Source organism: Doryrhamphus excisus, chromosome 8, assembly GCF_030265055.1.
Source record: "Doryrhamphus excisus isolate RoL2022-K1 chromosome 8, RoL_Dexc_1.0, whole genome shotgun sequence".
NCBI classification, from domain to species: domain Eukaryota; kingdom Metazoa; phylum Chordata; class Actinopteri; order Syngnathiformes; family Syngnathidae; genus Doryrhamphus; species Doryrhamphus excisus.
The window spans coordinates 18,896,315-18,917,103 of record NC_080473.1 but is presented as its reverse complement, the minus strand read 5'-3'; the positions used below and the strand labels follow the sequence as shown (position 1 = coordinate 18,917,103).

General features: G+C 40.0%; 1 protein-coding gene across 11 annotated transcripts in view; it reads left to right on the top strand.

Annotated features, from left to right (window-relative positions):
• myo18ab (myosin XVIIIA b) overlaps positions 1-20,789 on the top strand; it is a 61,266-nt gene that overhangs the window by 8,823 nt on the left and 31,654 nt on the right. For 3 of the 11 annotated variants that reach the window (XM_058079152.1, XM_058079149.1, XM_058079148.1), the window contains exons 1-13: positions 4,924-4,977; positions 5,268-5,300; positions 6,806-7,909; positions 8,828-8,890; positions 9,431-9,496; positions 9,878-9,965; positions 10,222-10,328; positions 10,902-11,078; positions 13,437-13,647; positions 13,805-13,947; positions 14,023-14,123; positions 14,200-14,263; positions 14,369-14,513. In XM_058079152.1, coding sequence (XP_057935135.1) covers positions 4,939-4,977; positions 5,268-5,300; positions 6,806-7,909; positions 8,828-8,890; positions 9,431-9,496; positions 9,878-9,965; positions 10,222-10,328; positions 10,902-11,078; positions 13,437-13,647; positions 13,805-13,947; positions 14,023-14,123; positions 14,200-14,263; positions 14,369-14,513 — 2,341 coding nt within the window. In that variant the 5' untranslated portion in view covers positions 4,924-4,938. Of the gene's footprint in view, positions 1-1,810; positions 1,872-4,923; positions 4,978-5,267; positions 5,301-6,805; positions 7,910-8,827; positions 8,891-9,430; positions 9,497-9,877; positions 9,966-10,221; positions 10,329-10,901; positions 11,079-13,436; positions 13,648-13,804; positions 13,948-14,022; positions 14,124-14,199; positions 14,264-14,368; positions 14,514-20,789 lie in introns of those variants that run through there. The other 8 variants (XM_058079157.1, XM_058079156.1, XM_058079159.1 and 5 more) reach the window with 6 other exon arrangements.

Sequence of the window (20,789 nt, the reverse complement as noted above, 5' to 3'; positions counted from 1 at the left end):
TGTGAACTATGTTTGTCACAAAATAAATAAAGGCGCTATCATTACACACCTACCATGTTTATTTGTTTATCTGAGTGCTTTAGCTTTTTTTTAAAGGTGGAAAACATTGCAAATCCCTTTACATATTTGTCATGGTCACCATTAGCGGTGCTCTTAAAAACAAATAATCTATCCATCCACTTTTGTCCCCTTATTGGACGTCTTGTCGTGAGGGCAGCAGCCTGAGTAGGGAAGCCCAGACTTCCCATTCCTCAGCTACCTACCGGTCGTACGTGCCCTGTACACCTCCCCATAGTGGCGTCCTTTGACCTTTGGCTCAGCTCAAACAAACAAACATTTCAGTATTGGTTGACAATGGACACAATCTAACAAATCAGATTGAACTTTGAATATCCTTAGTCAATGTTAATGTCCCAACTATAAAAGAACCACTGCCAATTCTTCACAGACTGACTCACCAAAACGTGGGTGCTCTGTGTGGGCACTTGACTAGTTTGTTGGGCATACGATAACCAAGACGGTGTACAAAAAGTGAGACATCAGGTCGTACGAAAACCAAGGTTCCACTGTATCTGTTTTCTTCCACAATGAAACCAAAAAAAGCAACAAATGTAGGCCATGTATATACACGCTAGCTGTTAGGATCATCTCCTATTCCATATTTTGGTCTGTAGTGCAACTTAAACCTGACACCCTCTGGAGTGCCAACACAACATCTCAGTGAATAGAATTTAAGAGTCAGGGCTATGCAGTATGTGTGACAGTCTCTCATGTACTTCTCTTTTTTTTTCTGCGGGGGTTCCGTACTTAAAAGCAGGGGGCCTCTTCCTCCCTCGTTACCGTTTCAAACAGGAAGACAATCATTTGCAGCACATGCCAACCTCCGGTGGTGCGGAACACAACGGCCCTCTGAATGTCTGATATTTATAGTGATCTAAGAGCATAGGTGAAGTAATTCGGAATGCTCAACCATATGATGACTGGACTACAGATAGAGGTATGACACCATCACCCAAAGTCCAACACTTCCAGTGAGTACAGACTTTCAAGTTTGGGTTGCCTAACGGAGCGTCTGTGTAGCCCTGATGTCAAAAGCGTGTAAGAGTTGAAGTTTAAATTCTGGCCTCTATCCATTTGTATGAGTTATACTGAATAGATGCATACCATGCAGACACTTGGTATTGTAAACAGTAGAAACCAGAGAGAAAAAGGAAATAGCTAAGTCAATGCAGACTCGGCCACCGGCAACAAGTTCAAGAAGCTGGTGATATTGTGCAAGTAACGGCTTGTAAGCAATCTAACGACCCCACAGAAGCACACGGTCTGACGCTCTTTTAAAACTTTATTGGCGGCCTGAACACGGCAACAGCGGCACTCAGTAAGCTCAACGGTAGACTTGTCACAATCCAGACCAACACGCGATACGATGCAATCCTCATTGTCCACCAACGGTGAGGTGCGTTTATGAACACTGGAATGTTCATTATTCACATTGTAATGCAGCATGTCACCAGAATGGTGTATCAGTAATCAAATGCTCTTCAAATTTATCAGCTTGACTCTATCACTATTTCAAAAATAGGTGAATTAATAAATGAGTGAATGACTGTTGTGTTGTGATGGAATACGACCTATTTTTTTAATGCATATTTAAGCAAAGTATTAAAAAATTAAAATGCCTAAATAAATTACAAACTTAAGGCATTTAGAAGATACATTCAAAGATGTTATGATATGTAGTATTTTACGCTAGTCACTAGGTGTCAGTAATGTTACACTAATGACACAATAGCCACAACAGGAAGTACTGTCCAGAACAGGAAGTTTAAAAAAAAGAACTACAACAAGGAGCGCTTCCAATGCTGACATATGTGAGTATATGTCTTATTTATGTCTAATATGTAATATTTTCTCTTTCTGTGTCAATTATATTGGATAATAGGAGTTTAAAGGTGAATATAGGGGTGTTGGCAAAGTTGCATCCTTTCATCTTTCACCACATGACCCTCACGAGGAAATGTTTTGGACACCCCTGTCTTAGATGAAAAGTGTTGAGCTTGCTTTTTGTTTATAGTACATACAATTTGAACACGTGATGCAAATGGTCACTAATCGGGATGTAGTCTGAACGCTAGGTTTCACAGAGTTTTTCCCTAACACCGGCTTTCTGTGACAGCCAGACTTCCTTATATGGGCATGTCAGGGTACAAGCTGTGCAAGCTGAGTGGGACCAATCACAGCGGAGTGAGCGTGGCCGGAAGCGGGCTGTAGGTGGAATACATTAAAACAGACCATTTAGGAAATCCAGCTGGAATAGGTGCAGATTCTGGAAGATCTCGAAAGCTTTCTGTGCAGGTTATTGTGTGTAGCTGCTCTATAGGAGTCCACAATTCAATACAAAGGGCTGAAAATGAGCATAATAGGTCCCCTTGTAAGAAGAAAATATCACTGTGGTGTAAAGTCATATTTGGAGTCCAAAGGCTAGGTAGTTAGCTGTGACCGTGACCAGCTTAGCAAAGCGTGTAAACAAACAATAGTTTTGCCAAGGGTGTGATCAAACACACTGACATGGATTGGCGTAGCCTGTGTCGAGCTATCAAACTGAAACCATTGAGGTTTTACAGACTAGTGTTGATTCTTGCGGCAATACAGGACGTATTATTCCTTGCCTCAGTACGGGTCTTGGCAACCCTACGTGACATAGCACATATGCACCTTCATTCATTGTCACGCCGCCACTGCACGGCGATCGCTTTTTGTGATTGGCTTTGAAAGACTGTTGTTTTTTTTAACATATTTGGTCCCAAATGCTTGGTCCAGGCTTGTACTGGTGGATAGCATGTCTGTATTCATTTAGGGCTTTTCTTAAGTTCATGTTCCTGAGTGTCCTGTGTCCTTAGTCCTTAGTTTTACAAAATACATCATAACAGATAAATGAGATGGCAATAATGCACGCATGTTTTGCTGATGTGTTTTAAGTCTTCCTGGTGACTAACTAGAGTACTGTCATGCTACACTACCGAGCATGTGCGACAATCAGGATCAGGTTCTCACAGACTGTCTTGCGATGCATGTCTCTGCAATCGATACGGCTGAATCCCTATCGATCCAATAGGGAATCGGACATCTGGTCGAATGAGTTTAGCGTTCACAACTCTACATACTACACTTTTAGACTTGGAGTCAGAAATCCACACGACCCAAGCTATATACTCGGCTGGCACCATGAACTGAATCATTTCCACGCAGAGTATGAGCTGACCCCAAGCACACACTGAAGAAGTGGGGCATACGAAAGGCAGCGTGGATGACTCCATGTGTAGCAGCATGTGTGTGGCATGCCTGCGCAGGACTAGACTGTGGATGTGGGACTGTCAGGTGGCTGGAGAGTGGCAGAGACTATTTTTAAGCCCTCATATCACAACAGCTGTTCCCACATCTCTTGTCTGTCCAGCGTCAGGAATATCCGCGCTCTCCCCCACTCTTTAGCCCTCCTTGCAGGCTGACTTTGCTCTCCGGGCGTCCATCTCTTTTTTGTCTTTTCACCAATTTTCAGTCGGACCTCGGAGACGGCTATAAACTGGACTTGTGGAATTACTTCTCTGGCAGGTAACTTGTTGTGTTTGTGTTTTTTCCCAATTGTGGGGCTGTTCAGGGAGTGTGTTGCCTTAGTCAGCTTAGCTGTTATACTATATTTAGACTTGAGTCAGTCAGCATAGTCAAACCAATGGTAGAATTGAGCACCAGTCTAACCCTATTCTGATAACAATTTCAAGCATAGTGTATGAGAAAAGTGGCTCGTACCATGTGATGGTCTTCAGAGCTTCCTGTGGATCCATGGTTACATGCTGGAGTGGTCGGTGGGTTCCATCATATATGGCTGTTGCTTGTACACGAGGGCGTAATGAGGTTTTTTTTCTTTAATATTTCGGCTTTACACTACTGAAATTATAGTTTATTGTTATAATATATATATATTTTTTAATTTTAGTTACTTTTAGTAAGTGTAGTTTATTGTTATAAAACTACAACTGTTTTCTATTTATTTATTTATTTTTAATTTTTGCATTTCTGCTGTTTTGTTTTAAATTGCCCAATTATTTAAACTTTCTTCTGGTAAATTAATTATTATATCTTAGGTCATTATGTCTTTATGTTTAAGTTTATATTATGGGAATAAACTATAAACATTGCAACTTGTTTTTTTCATTAATATTTGAACGGTATGCTACTAAAAAGATATTATTTTTCCTCATAATATTATGAGTATTCTTATTAGTATATGACTTTTCCTTCTTGAATTATTATGACTTTAATCTGGTAAAATGTCTGCTGTTCAATTTCTCCTGTTGCTTTTTAAAAAAAAAATATTTGAACTTTCTTTTGATTACATTTCTTGAAATTAAAAATTAAATTATGGCTTAGTTCCCATAATATTTTGACTTTATTCCGTAAGATTATAACTTTTTCTCCAACCTAATTTTCTACAAAAAACAACTGTGTGCTTTGTTTTGTTTATTTCTCATAATACTAGGACTTTAAAAAACAATAGAATGACATTTTACAATATATTACTTTTTTATTGTGACATTATTGACACATTTCTCATGAAATTATGTTGTTGTTGGGTTTTTTTAAATTATATTTTGACTTTATTTTGGTAAAAATCTCTGCAGACACACACTCACAGTCAGGACTGATGTCACCTTCACAGATATCTGGAAATCGCCAAACTCTACACCTACAGTACCCATATTCCCATATAGTAACTGCCCGTTCGCTCATCCTGTGAATGTGACTGTAATGACAAGGTAGTGTAGTGGTCTTACTGAGATGGAAAGGTTGCTCTTGCTTTTTTACTCCATTCCTTTTTTTTTTTTACCCCATTTTCACATTCCTTCTTCCTCATCTCCAGCTCATGACAGCAGATCAGCCAACATGGCTTTCTCCTCTCGCTTTTCCTTCTGGGAACAAAAGGGAAGTCTCACTTGGATATTGCACCAAGCACCATAACCTTGCATGGTGTTTTCAAGCTCACCTATTTCTAAGAGTGCTGTGAAGTGTGGCCTGTGGTTGCATGATAATGACAGGCAGTAAGATTGGTATGATTGTTTTATTGGCGCACTTGCAACTTGTAATGCAATATGACCTGGTGGTCTAAGGTCAAGTTTCATCCAATTGACTAATGCATGTTTTGAGGTTTGATGGACAGCACGTTGACTTTGCAACAGTGTTTTGATATTTATTCCTTTGTATGAACTGTTTAGATCAAGGAGGAGAACAAGGCAGACAGCACAAGTGTAAGTAAATAATGAATTTGCTAGTGAGATATTGGCATTAGCTTTGACAGCAACACCGTTTAGTCAAGTGAGCATAAAACGTGACAAGATTTCTTGCATGATCACATAGTAAATGACAGTGAACTGGATAATATTGCCTGCCTCAATACATTGCCTTGTGCATGTGTGTCTGTTTTCCTCCTCACTCGACTCCACAAACGGGTGGGAAGAGGATTCTTTTATTTTCAGCACCTTGACATGTTTGTTCTATAGAACAATGGCATGAATGGAGTGAGGCCTTTGTTTGGCATACAGTCACAGAGTGCAGAAGAGTGTAGCCATGTTCATGCCGTTCATGCCGTTGTTCTATGGAACAAACATGCCAAGGTGCTGAAACCAATGCACAGACTGAACTCTCTTCCTGCGAGAGACAAGGAATACAGACACACACATTCACGTGGCAATATAGCAAAATCATACATACATTTTCATTTATTCTGTGATTAGTGAAGTTATGTGTTATCGTCCCAAGCCTAGTGGCCATGAGAAGGTTTCTGACTATTTTTAATCTTGCAAGATCTTATGACACCTCTATTAATAATAATAATAATAATATGTAGGGATACCGATAACTTTCTGCTTTTCAAGAACGCTAACCAATAACTTTTTACAGTATTGTACAGGATTGTACAAACTGTACCTTTACATTTGTTCTAGCCAAATATGGCATCACGACTGTTAAACAAATCATAAAAGTAGCACAAATTGTGGCTCTAAGTGGTTTACTAGTTGACAAAACTTATCTTCAACAATGGTCATCCATTGCTGAAATCAGAGATGGCATTTTGCTTTTCAAACGCTGCAGCGATAGGAACCAGCCCGGGGCCTTTCTTTACTGCCCTTTCGTGAGGCGGATAAGGTTTGATGTGTTGAAGGTTGATATTTTTTCCTCGCCTCGCGGAATGCTTGCAGAATATTTTCGGTGCAAATAGCACCTAAAATGTCTTCCCACACGATCGCCGCCATGTTTGCCAGTTAGCTCAGGGCAGTGGGGAAGAGCTGCAGCATGTCACAGGAAAGGAGCGCTTTAATTGCTCAGTAGGCCAGTAACACATGTTTTTGTTTTGGGGGGAGCAGAGACCTACCTTACAGTCGCTGCTGCTCTGCTCTCGCCACTTCACGGACAACTGTTCCAATTACATCCATTTAGGTTTCACTGCTGATAAACGTTAGCATGTAGCCGCTTGTCTCTGGGGCGTGTCTCTGTGCAGCTCTGAACCAGTGTTAGGTTGGTAGCCAACTCCTGACCAATCACAACAGAGTAGGCAGGGTCTGGGAGGAGACGAATGCAGATTTCCATATGGAGTATTTAAAAAAAATATAGAATTATTATATGGTGCTTAAAAAACCCTGAGATGAGGGCATGCAAAATAGTTGCAGTGAATACCTTTGAACCATCGCATCATATTTGTACATGATAGTTGACCTTCCTCCTTCTCATGTCTCCCCTTTTTCTTTATGAGTAGTCCGATAGTGATGGACTGTCCAACCGGGCCAAGTCTGTGCCAGCTCTAGACCCTGGAAGGGGTTTATACCGGGCATTGAGCCCGGGGGCTGCTGTTCCTTCAGAAATGGTTGGGCGAGTCAGGAGTCCCTCGCCACCTAAAGTCAGAAATCCTGTTAAAGTGCCCGACCGCTTCAAAAGCCCAGAGAACTCATCTTCAAAGTTGGCAGAGAGATTCCGGAGTCCGGAACCAAGACATTCAGAACCAGTTACGAATGGGAAACACAAACATAATGGCTTTGTGGAGAAAAGTACTGTCAGTGATCAGACCAAAGGACCATGTTTGCCTGATGCTTCCAATGACCAGACTCCAACTCGTAAAAAAGTGGTCAAGGTGGTGCGTCGTGTTGTAAGGAAAGTCTTGCCCTCGGGGGTGGAAGAGTCCACACCACCAACGCAATCATCAGACAATCCTGAAGTAGCTAACGGTCCAGTATCTACTCCAGCTTTATCGTCTAAGGCCCCTGCCATGGCTGCCTTTTCTTTTAAACACGACACGGTAAAAACAGAAGACAAACATGACGTTTCCCGAGGGTTGAGCAAACTGATGATGAGGGGCAGAACAAGGATGCGTAAGAATGAACACATGGAAACCGAAGAGACACAGAAGAAAGAGGAAAAGCCAGATGAGACTGAAGAAGCGGTGAAAGAGGATAAATGCTCCTCAAAGCCACAAGAGGGCAGTCGTCAGCCAAGCGCGTCTGCTTTGGCCGTACAGGAAGTCACTTCCAGAGTAACTCCTGTTCCTGGAAGGAGCGTACCTTCAAATAAATCTATTCCACATCCAGCTGTTTCCAGGCCCTCCCATTCCAAACAAAGTGTCTTGCCTCAGGTGGTTGGCTTCATCCCAGCACCAAAGCCTTCATCTCTGCATCCACCTCCAGGCTTCATACCTGTTACTAGACCAACAGCTTCTACCAGAGTCATCCCTTCCAATCCTACCCCAAGGCCCCCTCCGTGTCATTCTACCTCTGCTGCCAGCACTCCTCATCCAAGTGTCAGCTCAGGTCCACTATCTCCACCAGAACTCATTAGCGCTCCAGACCCGACTGGCAGTAAACAAAAGGTATTGTTTGCATCACGTGGCTAACCTTGGCATGGTGTGTCAAATACGTGGTCATTTAACACGCACGTTAAGCTGTGTACACACATAAATATCTTTTTTTTTCTCCTGGTTTCTCACCGCTTCACCAAACGCAACAAAGGCCACTAGCCTGTGGTGTGGAGTGGGCTACGAGTCGTTTTCTTCCTGAAAATCCTGCCAGTTGTAGATATTAAGTTTCTACAACATTTGTGTCATACATGTCTTACTACAGTAAGAGACTACAGAGTTGGCAAATTGCCCCTGCAGTAGAGACACAGTTAGCATAGCAACTCTTTTTCTTGTTGTGTTCCGCCCGTGTGGCACATTGCTGCCTCTCACAGGTCAGTCCAGGTACTACGTTAGGGCACGCGTCGGGGATAAGAGTGAGGCTTCAAATTACAAAATATCAAACTTGCATCCTTTCACTGTTCTATTACATTTCACAATGTGGCCCTTGCTAGAAAAAGTTTGGGCACACAGTATTAAAGATAAATCATCTATATTAGTAAGTAAGTAAGTTTTATTTATATAGCACCTTTCTCAGACAGAGGTCACAAAGTGCTTCACAAAAGGCAAAACACAGAGTTAAAATACACACAAAAAAAAAATACAATAAAACAATGTACAATAAAAATAGACATAAAACAGTACATAAAAACAGTATACAATAAAATAGACATAAATATATGATGGTCATAGTACCCTAAATCTACTGAGCTGGGTATGCCTGCATATTGTTTACTATGTCTTATGCGTGGCAATGCATATCATCGCTAGGGTCAGCACTTCTGGAGAATATGTGTACCTAGGCAGTTGATGATTGACAGTGGAGTTGTGGATGGTTTAAAGTAGGGTAAATTTGTGTTGTGCACAGGGTGAATGTGTTGCTTTGACTTATAGGAGACACCAATCAGTCCCACCGAGGAGGCTGAGAAACGGCTCATGAGGATCTTCAGCACCCCTGTAAATGCCCCCTCCCACATCCCGTCGTCCCTTTGCAGTTTATTCTTTGTTTGTCTGTCTTGCGCCTTTTTATTTTTTTATTTTGCACGCTGGTGTTGACACTGACCCGCCCCACTGATGCTCGTATTTGCAAATAAAATCAGCCTGTTGTTCTGGACTGGTTGTCACGCTGCGGAATACTCTTACTTTTCTCCATCACTGGGTGGACACCAGCATGTCTGACTACTGCTGTTGGTCTATTGTGGTCACCATGCCTAACGTCTTTGTGTGCTTGGACATATTTTACATACAAACATGTCAGGTTCATGTGCTTGTGTCCTGACTTTACCATCACAGCCCCTACTATCAGTAAGGGATGGGGGCCAATATAATGATGATGCATGAATCACGCTGGTATCGGAACGTGATACCGATTGGCCCCGTCCCTGAATGAGAAGAAGTATATAGCTTTAAATCAATGTGTCTTTTTTTACAAGTATACTCTCTGCATTCTTTGCTCATACATGACTTTGAACTTTGACCTCTTCTCGCTGGCCAAAGGGATCTGTGGAAGAGGATTCTGCGGCTCTCCTTCCGGCATCTCATGCTGCCGCTAAGCAGTCCCAGGTCTGAGCTGTGCTGTCTGAGTGAAATATATGTGTTCTATCATCACCATCCACATGGAGTGCAGTGTTGTGGTTTCTCTCTTGACTTGCTGAGCGTCGTTCGTGTGTCCTATTCACACTTTACATGTCAATGTCATTTTACTATTCTCATTTATTAGCCTTCATTTGCCACGAAATCCACACTTAATTTCATCACACGTACAGTAGCTCAGTAAGAAAACGTAGCATCTGTCCCCCACGTCACTCTGGAGGAGCATCCGTCTAGCACCATCTACTGCATGATCCACCTGTAGCATGGACTGGTGTGGAAGTGTTGCAGGAAGACATCCATGTGACACCCATGCATGATGCGTTGTCTATTGTCTGTCTAATTGCCGTTTAGGTGAAGACGGAGGAGCAGATAGCGGCGGAGCAGGCATGGTACGGTTCAGAGAAAGTCTGGCTGGTCCACAAGGAGGGCTTCTCGCTAGGTAAGAAAGCAATACATTTAAAACTAATGTACACACACATTGAAATATTGGGGACCGGATGTTAATCTATATTTAGGGATTGTATTAACGTAGACCAGGGTGTGGTCTGGAGGCCATTTGTGGCTTGTGATACTTTTTTACTAGCCTGCAGCACATTCTAAATATTCTGATAATAATTCAGAAGTTTTACTGTGAAAGAATGGGATGATGATGCTGTATCACTGATAACGCTTTCCTTTCCCCTGATTCTGTTTAGCCACGGTGGTGAAGACAGAGCCTGGTGTCCTGTCAGAAGGCAAAGTGAGAATCAAACTAGAAAGCGATGACACAATACTTGACGTGGATGAGGATGATATTGAAAAGGTGAGTGGCTTGCACAGAAAATGTTTTTGTAAATGAAGCGTTTTCAAGCATAAAAATGTCTAAATTAAGTAAAATACAAATAAAAGGCATTAAAAACGTCGCTATGGTATGTAGTATTATACATTGGTCAGTAGGTGTCAGTATTGTTGCATCAATGGGACTATAGCCACCACAGGAAGTACTGTACAGTAAAAGAACAACAATGCTAACATGAGTGCATAATGTGGTTTATTTTCTATTATGAGGAGATCACAAGATCTCATGACACAAGCAGAGCAGGGTAGGAGAGTGCCTTTGGGGTGTGCAACTTTATGTCCGTGTTATGCCTTTTAAGGCAGTGTGAAAGATGCAAGTGATGATGGATTGAATGTGTCGGCAAATGGCGATAATTGGCGAGTAATTAATAAAAATGTCTCTTTTTAACACACGCCTCTTCCCATTCAAAATCTGTTTTGGATCAACATTTGCAGCACATGTGGTTAAACATCAAATGACGCCTGGCTACTACACCTTCAGAAAGCCACGTGGTGGAACGTCGGGTATCGCTTCCTCTAACAAACCTGTTCTTTCCAGGCCAACCCTCCGTCGTACGATCGCTCAGAAGATCTGGCGTCTTTGCTGTATCTTAATGAATCCAGCGTCATCCACTGCTTGAGGCAGCGCTATGGAGGAAACCTTATCCACTCTTACGCTGGACCCAACATGGTGATCGTAAACCCTCTCAGTACGCCCTCCATGTACTCGGAGAAGGTAGGTTTCACAGACTTATCTGCTCTCTTTTCGTGATGTATCCCACAGGAGGGAGAATAGAACAGAACAGGGGTGTCCATAGTCTGGACCCCGGGACGTTCTAAATATGTAATTTAACAAGAAAGCTATATAAAAAAGAAAAACTAAGCAATAATTTAACAAAAGTAAATGTAAACTATTAAGAGAAGAAAATAGAAAGAAAAGCTTGTAATTACATGAGAATAATTTTGTAATATTATGAGGACATTTTAACAGTATAAAGAATTTTAAAGTCTTACTAATATGAAAGAAAATGTCATTTTAGTAGCATGAAGTTGAAATTATGAGAAAGAAACAAAACAACAAGGTTATTTTTGGAAAATTAGGCTACGGGAAAATGTAGAATGTTATGGGAATAAAGTCATCATGACAAGAACATTTCCATGAAGAAAGTTGAAATGGTATGAAATACAAAAAAAGAACAGAAATGGCAAAAACTAATTTTATGAGAATAAACTCAATATACCAAGGGAAAAAAGTGCAAGAATTCATTCATTCATTCATTCATTTTCTACCGCTTATCCTCACGAGGGTCGGGGGTGCTGGAGCCTATCCCAGCTGTCTTTGGGCGAGAGGCGGGGTACACCCTGGACTGGTCGCCAGCCAATCACAGGGCACATATAGACAAACAACCATTCACACTCACATTCATACCTATGGACAATTTGGAGTCGCCAATTAACCTAGCATGTTTTTGGAATGTGGGAGGAAACCGGAGTACCCGGAGAAAACCCATGCATGCACGGGGAGAACATGCAAACTCCACACAGAGATGGCCGAGGGTGGGCTTGAACTCAGGTCTGCGCGCTAACCACTCGACCGCCGTGCAGCCCTAAGTGTAAGAATATGAAGAAAAATAAAGTAATTTTAATAGCTTAGCGCTGAAATGTTAAAGGGGACCTATTATGCTTTTTCCACTTTTCTGACCTATAAATACAGTTAGAATGTTGTATTCTCATGTTAAACCATGCCAAAGGTTCAGATAATGTGGTTTAAACATTTGGAAGTAAGCCCTGAAAGAAGTTTGGGATGGCTCAAAACAGTCAGTTTCAGAGGACATTGCAAAACTGTTCCTTTGTGATGTCACAAAGGAGCGTGATTCCTTATATGGGCGTGGCTGTAGGCCAGATACACTCTCTGCCCTCCCCCAAGCTCTGCTTCTCTGTTAATGATGCAAGCTCAGTCAGAAGTTATTGGCGCAAGAGAAAAATATTTTCATCTGTCAACAGAATTTCACACGGGACTGTTTTTGTGAACATGAATGTGAAATATCCGCCAAGCTCTTGCTGAAGCCAGAAGGAGCGCCGGGAAAGGTACATTAATGTTGGACACACTGTGGAGGTGGAGAGAACCGCAGTGCTATGTCTGGAACACCGTAGTCCCGCAAAAATCTTGTGCCAAGCTTTAGTAAACGCAGCGCCTTCATGTCCGGCTTCTGAGCTCCACGGCACCAGGGGTGCCTCTGACAAAGTGTGTTCGACAATGACTGCTCCTCCTCGGGCAGGCAAGGTTGGAGACAGCGGCCACACTTCCCGGTTCTTCTGAGCTCTACCGAATTAGTGTTGGTTCTGACAACCTCTATACCCACTATATTAGAAAGTGGGGTTTGTTCGTAGTTAGGAAGCACTTTGGGCGTGTGACCAATCACAGCGGAGTGGGCGGGCCGTGGGTGGAATAAATGAAAGCACAAATACAGATGGAATAGGTGCTGATTCTGGAAGATCAAGAACTTTTTCTGTGCGAGTTATTGTGCGTAGCTGCTCTACAGCAGTCCACAAAAAATTAGAATAATAGGTCCCCTTTAAAGACAAAAAAATGCAATATTATGACAAAGTTAGTAATTTTTGGAAAATGAGCTTAGGGAAAAAGTTATATTATAGAAATAAAGTCCAAATGTTATTGGAATGAAATCCTAATCTTTGGAAAACAAAACTCAGGAAGAATATTTGAGAAGATAGAATAAGCGGTAGAGAATGAATGAATAATTGAATGAATGAATGAATGAGTTGAAATATTTTTGCTAAAATGGGGGAAAAGAGCAACTAGTGAAGCTGATACTTCTAATAAGCTTTTTCACCCACATGACAAAGCTGAGATGAACCTTTTTCTTGAAATGTATGTAACGTATAAGTATAGCTCCGTGGGAATAGTAAGTGAGATGTGTGTTAAAATATGTAGTCCATATAATATAAGCATTTATGCCATAACCATGTGACTGAAAGGAGTAAGAACTCGAACCTGCAACCCACCTGAGCCAGGACACCCCACAATCAAAACTGACAGCTTTCTCCTGCCCTTGTTACCCCCCCCCCAAATCAGGTGATGCACATGTTTAAAGGGTGTCGTCGCGAGGACACTGCTCCTCATATCTACTCCGTGGCCCAGTCAGCCTACCGTAATCTTCTCACCACAAGGCAGGACCAGTCCATCGTGCTGCTGGGAAAGTCTGGCAGTGGCAAAACCACCAACTGCCAACACCTGGTCCAGTACTTGGTTTCTATTGCCGGCAGCACTGGCAAAATATTCTCTGGTAAGACGTCATACTTTATATTATATATTATGTATAATATGGAATGTTCTTTAGAGGGAGTTCTTTCATGTGTCATAATGCTTTTGTTGAAATGGTGCTATAGAAACACAATGGAACCCGTCATGTACTGTCCTTTCATTTCTCCTGTGGTGCTCAGCGGAGAAGTGGCAAGCAGTCTACACCATCCTGGAGGCTTTCGGCAACACGTCCACCTCCATGAACGCCAACGCCAGCCGTTTCTCTCACATCGTGTCACTCGACTTTGATCAAGCGGGGCAGGTGGCTTCTGCCTCCATTCAGGTGCACCACCTTGGTTTGTCGCTAATGTGCAGAGCCTCAAAACAAAACTTAATTCTTCTGTTTCCTACTGCTCAGACCATGCTGTTGGAGAAAATGAGGGTGGGCAGACGACCGGAAAATGAATCAACCTTCCACGTTTTCTATTATATGTTGGATGGCGCCGACGGCAACCTGAGGTAATTCTACTCCCACAACAACCTTCCCATTACATTTACTGGATTCATGCATTCATGTATTTGCTCTCTCTTATAGAACGGAGTTACACTTTAACCACCTGGCTGAGAACAACACATTTGGTATCATTCCACAGTCAAAGGTAATCATGGTAGTTTATGTATGTCAGTACAGTAACTTCACTACATGCATTTTGCTGTGAAACACATTGACCATCTGACATTTGAGCTCATCTTGCCTCACGCAGCCTGAGGATAAACAGCGAGCGTTACAGCAGTTTACAAAGCTCCAGGCAGCTATGAAGGTGCTGGGCATCTCTGGTGACGAGCAGAAGGCTGTTTGGCTCATCCTCGGCGCCATTTACCACCTGGGCGCCGCTGGAGCAACTAAAGGTAGAAATACAGTATCACACTGTAACACTCCTGGCTTGTTGCAGTGTTAGCGTATTTACACAAATATAAGTCCACACTAAATTTAGAGAGACAAAACTGACTTGTACCGCCGCAGGAGAGTATAAGCCACCCATGTCCACGCCTTAAAATGGCATATAGACCAAGCAGCTCTTTTTTTGACGGGAGCCAGTCATGAGCTATGAAAAACCTCACATTGGAAATCACATGAGGTCATCACTCAATATAACAGTCTGGCTCATGGTGTCATCTTACAAAGAACGCTAAAATCATCACATGGTAACTTAACACTCAAAAGGTAGCTAAGAAATACACAATAGAAGTGCCAAAAAAATTAATTGTCCCAGCCAAGCATTTCATTGGTTATGCATGCCAAGGTGATGTAATGCTGCTTCTATCCATCAGAGGGAGCCAGAGGAGCCCAGATGGAGGCTAACTATCATTGCCGTATCCTGGCAGACAGAACCAATGAAATGCAGTATATTTCTTAGCTACCTTTTAAGTGTGAAGTTGCTCTTCAACAATGCTATAAGATTTAAGGGTGGGTATCTGATCATTGCTATTGATGGGGGTTAACACTAGCATACTATTTTTGCTATTTTCATGGGTAAACACATACAGTATAAAAACACTTAGCCCCTACGAATGGGGAAAGACTGCCAGTAATTGATTGGCCCCTTTTGTGATAGACAACTCTTTCCTCCCCCTCCGTCGTGTTCGTTTAGCATTGACATTCCTTTCCCATTTGGGATCAACATTTGCAGTAAAAGTGCCTTGTTTCTGCCTTTATTCTTATGGAAGCTAACAAGCTAAATACTGAATGCACAAGCCATGTGTCAGTCCTAAATGTGCCTCACATTAAATACGCTTTTGTAACATTATTAGAGCACTCTAGACATGAAATAACACCCCTATAGTCACATTTACGTAGTCCGATTACCCAATATAGTAGACATAATTAGAGCGAATAAGATAATAAACATAATACACGCACACATGTTAGCATTGGGAGAGTCACATTATCACCGAGTGCTTTCTGAGACTTCTGTGACTCATCAAGGTGTAGACTTCCTGCTGTCATTCCCGTGTCACGAGCCTAGTAGATTTGGATTTGGCAGCTTTGACTTTGACTTTGACCACATTTTTTTACAATTAATTAAAAACAAAAGAGAGTGAAAATGCCACCGAAAAAGGGACCTGCTCCGGAGGAGTTTGAGGAGATCAGGAGCGCACTGGACTCCCTGAGTGCCAATGTTAGCATGGTGCTAACACAGCAGGAGCAGCTACTACGGAGGTTCGGAGCTATGGAGGAAGAGATGAAAAGACTGAGTGCTAGAGACGCCGAAAGGGAGCAAAGGATCTTGGAGCTAGAACAACGAGTGGACGATCTGGAGCAATATACAAGATTAAATGACATCATAATCACAGGTATCAAAATTCGTCCGCGCTCGTATGCTCGGGCTCTTGTACCTGAGGAGAGAGGGACCGGCGAACCGAGCGATTCTGAATTGAGCTCAGTTGAGCAGCAGGTGATGACCCAGCTACACAACTTGGGAATTAAACTGGAAACGGAACATATCGAAGCTTGTCACCCCCTGCCTACACACGGAAGACCACCCGCAGTAATAATTAGATTCACCAACAGAAAGGAAAAAACAGAACTGCTAAAACAAGGACGCAAACTTAAAGGTACTGATATCTACATTAACGAACACTTGACAAAACGGAACGCAGACATCGCAAGAAAAGCACGCCAACTAAAGAAACAAGGGAAAATCCAGCAAACATGGGTCAGGAATTGCAAGGTCTTCATAAAACAAAATGGATCACCAGAAGAGGCAAGAGTGATGGTGGCGAGGCAAATTCAAGATCTGGACAAGTATTAGGAAACATAATCAACACATCATACCATAATGACAGATACACATGGACAATCATCATCAAGTAAGCAACTACAATCATTAATTAGACAATATCAAAATATTGAATTAAACCCCTTTGAGAGCCAAGAGTATAGTGATTTAGAAAATGAAACAAATATAGACCCTGACAATAATCTTTTCAATAATATAAACATAAATAGCAAATACTACACTGCTGAACAATATAATCAATTAGATAATGAAGGCAAATTCAGTATAGTTCATTTTAATGCACGCAGTTTGCTTTCCAATTTTTTGAGTATTAAAAACTTCATAAGTGAATTTACACAGCCGTTCAATATTATAGCAATAACTGAGACGTGGTTAAGACCAGACATAGATAATCAATTTGACATAGAAGGATACGAATTCATTCATCAAGATAGGAAAAATAAAGGAGGAGGAGGAGTTGGCTTGTATGTGAACAGGAATCTAAATTATAAAGTCATAAATAACATGTCACTTACCATAGATAATTTAGTAGAAAGTTTAACAATTGAAATATTTAATGAAAAAGATAAGCGAGCACTTGTGAGTTGTGTATATAGACCACCGTCAGCAAATATCGAACAATTTAAGGAATGGATGGAACAAACATACTCACCGAAAGATCATAAGAATTTATTCATATGTGGAGACTTTAATATTGATATTCTAAAAACTGGTTATGACAAGACAATAGACAATTTCGTAAACACAGTATATAGTATGCATTTGTACCCATCCATAACCAGGCCAACTCGAGTTACAACTCACAGTGCAACACTATTAGATAATATTTTCATAAACAATTTCACCAATAGCCTGGAAAGTGGGATCTTCTTGAGCGACATCAGTGACCACTTACCAATATTTTTATTATATGACACTAATTATAGAACAAAATATTGCGGCACATCTAAAATATATTACAGAAGAATCAAAGATGACAACTCACTTAACAAATTGGAAAATGAATTGAAAGCAGTGAACTGGGATTTGGTATTATCAGATAATGATGTGGACAGTGCATACAATAGATTTCTGACTGTTTTCAATACTATATATAATGAGTGCTGTCCAATCAAAAAACATTGTATAAAAAAGAATAACAATCCATGTCCATGGATGACAAAAGGTCTTCAGAATGCTTGTAAGAAGAAAAATGCACTTTATAAAAACTTCATCAAACAAAGAACACAGGATGCTGAAAGTAGGTACAAATCATATAAAAACAAATTAACTTCCATTTTAAGGAAAAGCAAACAAGATTATTACAGTACCGAGTTAGGAAAAAGCAGAAATAATATGAAGGCTTTTTGGAGTATTCTAAAAACTGTGATAAACAAAGGAAAAAAATCTAATAATTACCCCAATTTTTTCCGCATTGCAGGCAAAGAATGTTTCGATAAAAATACTGTGGTAAATAAAATAAATGAATATTTTGTAAATGTGGGACCAACACTGGCCAGGGAAATACCAGATCCAGTACTCCCCTTAGGCTGGAAAGAAAATTTAACAGAACGTAATACCTCATCCATGTTCATATCCCCAGTCGAACCAAATGAAATTATACAAACAGTTAACAAATTCATCAGTAAGAAATCAACAGACTACAATGATCTCGACATGTCAACAATTAAATCCACAATTAAACATATAGCTTTACCACTGACACACATATGTAATTTGTCTTTCAGTTCAGGTGTATTCCCCAGCAAAATGAAAATAGCCAAAATTATACCAGTATATAAATCAGGTGACAAACAGGACTTTAATAACTTTAGACCTATTTCATTATTACCGCAGTTCTCAAAAATTCTGGAAAAGTTATTCAATAATCAATTGGAAAAATTTATGAACAAACATTCACTACTGTCCGATGCTCAATATGGGTTCAGATCCAAGCATTCAACAGCCTTAGCACTCATGGACACTGTAGAAACAATATCATCTGCTCTTGAAGAAAAAAATCACTCCATTGGAATATTTGTGGACTTGAGCAAAGCTTTTGACACCATAGATCATGATATTCTACTGAGGAAATTGGACAGATATGGAATAAGAGGATTAGCATTAGAATGGATTCGAAGTTACCTAGACCGAAGAGTACAGTACGTTAGTATGGAAAATCATAACTCAGAACATTTGCAAGTAACCTGTGGGGTCCCCCAGGGCTCTGTGCTTGGACCCAAATTTTTCTCATTATATATTAATGATCTGTGTCATGTGTCAGACTTTTTAAAACCAGTTCTTTTTGCTGATGACACTAGTTTGTTTTCCTCAGGAAAAAATCTTGATCAATTGATCCACAAAATAACATCAGAATTTTTCAAGATTAAATTATGGTTCGATTCAAACAAATTATCACTGAACATGAACAAGACAAAATGTGTATATTTTGGAAAGCAATTAAAAAACAAAGAGATTAAAATTTCAATTGGTGGAACAACAATCACACAAGTTAATGAAATCCGTTTTTTAGGTGTAATTCTCGATAGCCAATTAAATTGGAAATCACACATTAACTACACAGCAAAAAAACTGGCAAAAAATGTTGCAATTCTCAGTAAAGCAAGACATGTTTTAACCTATAAATCTCTTCACATCCTATATTCCACACTTGTAATGCCATATCTGACTTATTGTTCAGAGATATGGGGAAACAACTTCAAAACCAATCTGCAACCTCTGGTCCTCCTGCAAAAAAGAGCAATTCGGCATATACATAAGGTAGGTGTCATAGAGCATACTAACCCATTATTCCTCGAATCCAAACTGCTCAAATTTGCAGATATAATATCCTTGAAAACCTTACAGATCATTTACAAAGCTAAACATAAACTCTTACCAGGAAACATTCAAAGTCTGTTCAAGGAAAAAGAAATATCCTATCAATTCAGAAATCCAAACCATTTTAAATCTGAAAGTTACCGGACCACAAGAAAAGGTTTCTGTGTTTCCAATTGTGGAATAAAGCAATGGGAGAGTTTGCCGTCGGAAATTAAGGAGAGTAAAAGCATATCACAATTTAAACGAAAATATAAAGATTGGATTTTATCAAAATATAATAGCGACATCATAAGTTAGCCCAATTTCACCATCAGTAAAACGACACTAAAAGGTCTGACTACTTGATGCAGGTCATATTAGTTTGGAAACGTGTATATAAAGTTGTATTGCAGTTATGTTTATCCTCAATATCTTATTTGTGTACATGTGCATGTGTGTGCATGCATCTATGTGTAGATGTGTATATACATATGCATATGTATATGTGTTATATGTATATATGTATGTATATATATATATGTATATATATGTATATATGTATGTATATATGTGTGTATATATAAATGTATATATTTTTTTCCCCCTTTCTCCTCTTTAAATGTTCTCCTCTTTAAATGTTACTCATTATTATGTTTGCTTGGTTGTCGGTAGCCACAGGGGAAAAAAAAAATATTGTTGATTTTGGGAAAAAAAAAAAAAAAAAAAAAAAAAAGTCTACAATGGTGGCACTACTAAATTTAATTTAGTTGTAAACTCAATGAAATGTGACACAGTACAAGATAAGTGTCTTATAAATATAAGTGGGAATGGTATTTTAATAGTGATCATTCTACTGTCTTGTCATCTCTGCTGGAATCTCTGATTGACTGATATGAGAAATGTAAAAATATTACCTTAATACCTTTGTAACTATACTAAATTGTTAGAGGTACCCAGGCTAACATGCATAAATATAGAGGTAGGGATTATCATTATTATTATCATTAATTATTATTAATTATTACTTTACAAAAAATAGTAATAATGGACAGCAAGACACCATTGCTTCAAAAATTGGTTTGAGCACAGACCTAAAACCTTGCTTCCTACTGCACAAGACTAGACACACACAAACTAATAAACACGTCTAAAAACCTCAGGTAGGGTTTAACAAGAAGAAACTGATGTTTGGGTTGGTCACCTGTCCAGACACAGTCTCAAGTTCTTGTTTTTTAATGCATAAGATTGGACACATGCAATACAGTAAATAAGTAAATGTCACAAAAAAAGTGGGCTAATAAATTGACACACAAAGACTGCAGATTTCAGAAAATAACAGATGAAATCTCTACACTCTACAGGAGGCAATGAAGTCTGTAAAATTAAATAATTAAAAATAAAAAAATCACAAATTTTTAACTAATAATGATGAAAATGGTAATATTAATGATGATTATAATGATGGTAATAATGATAAAGATTATAACAACAATGATAATAATGATAATAATATTACAATGAAAATAATAACAGGGGAAACAAGACAGTGGCATGAACATGATTATATCTTGCAAAAAGGGGTAGG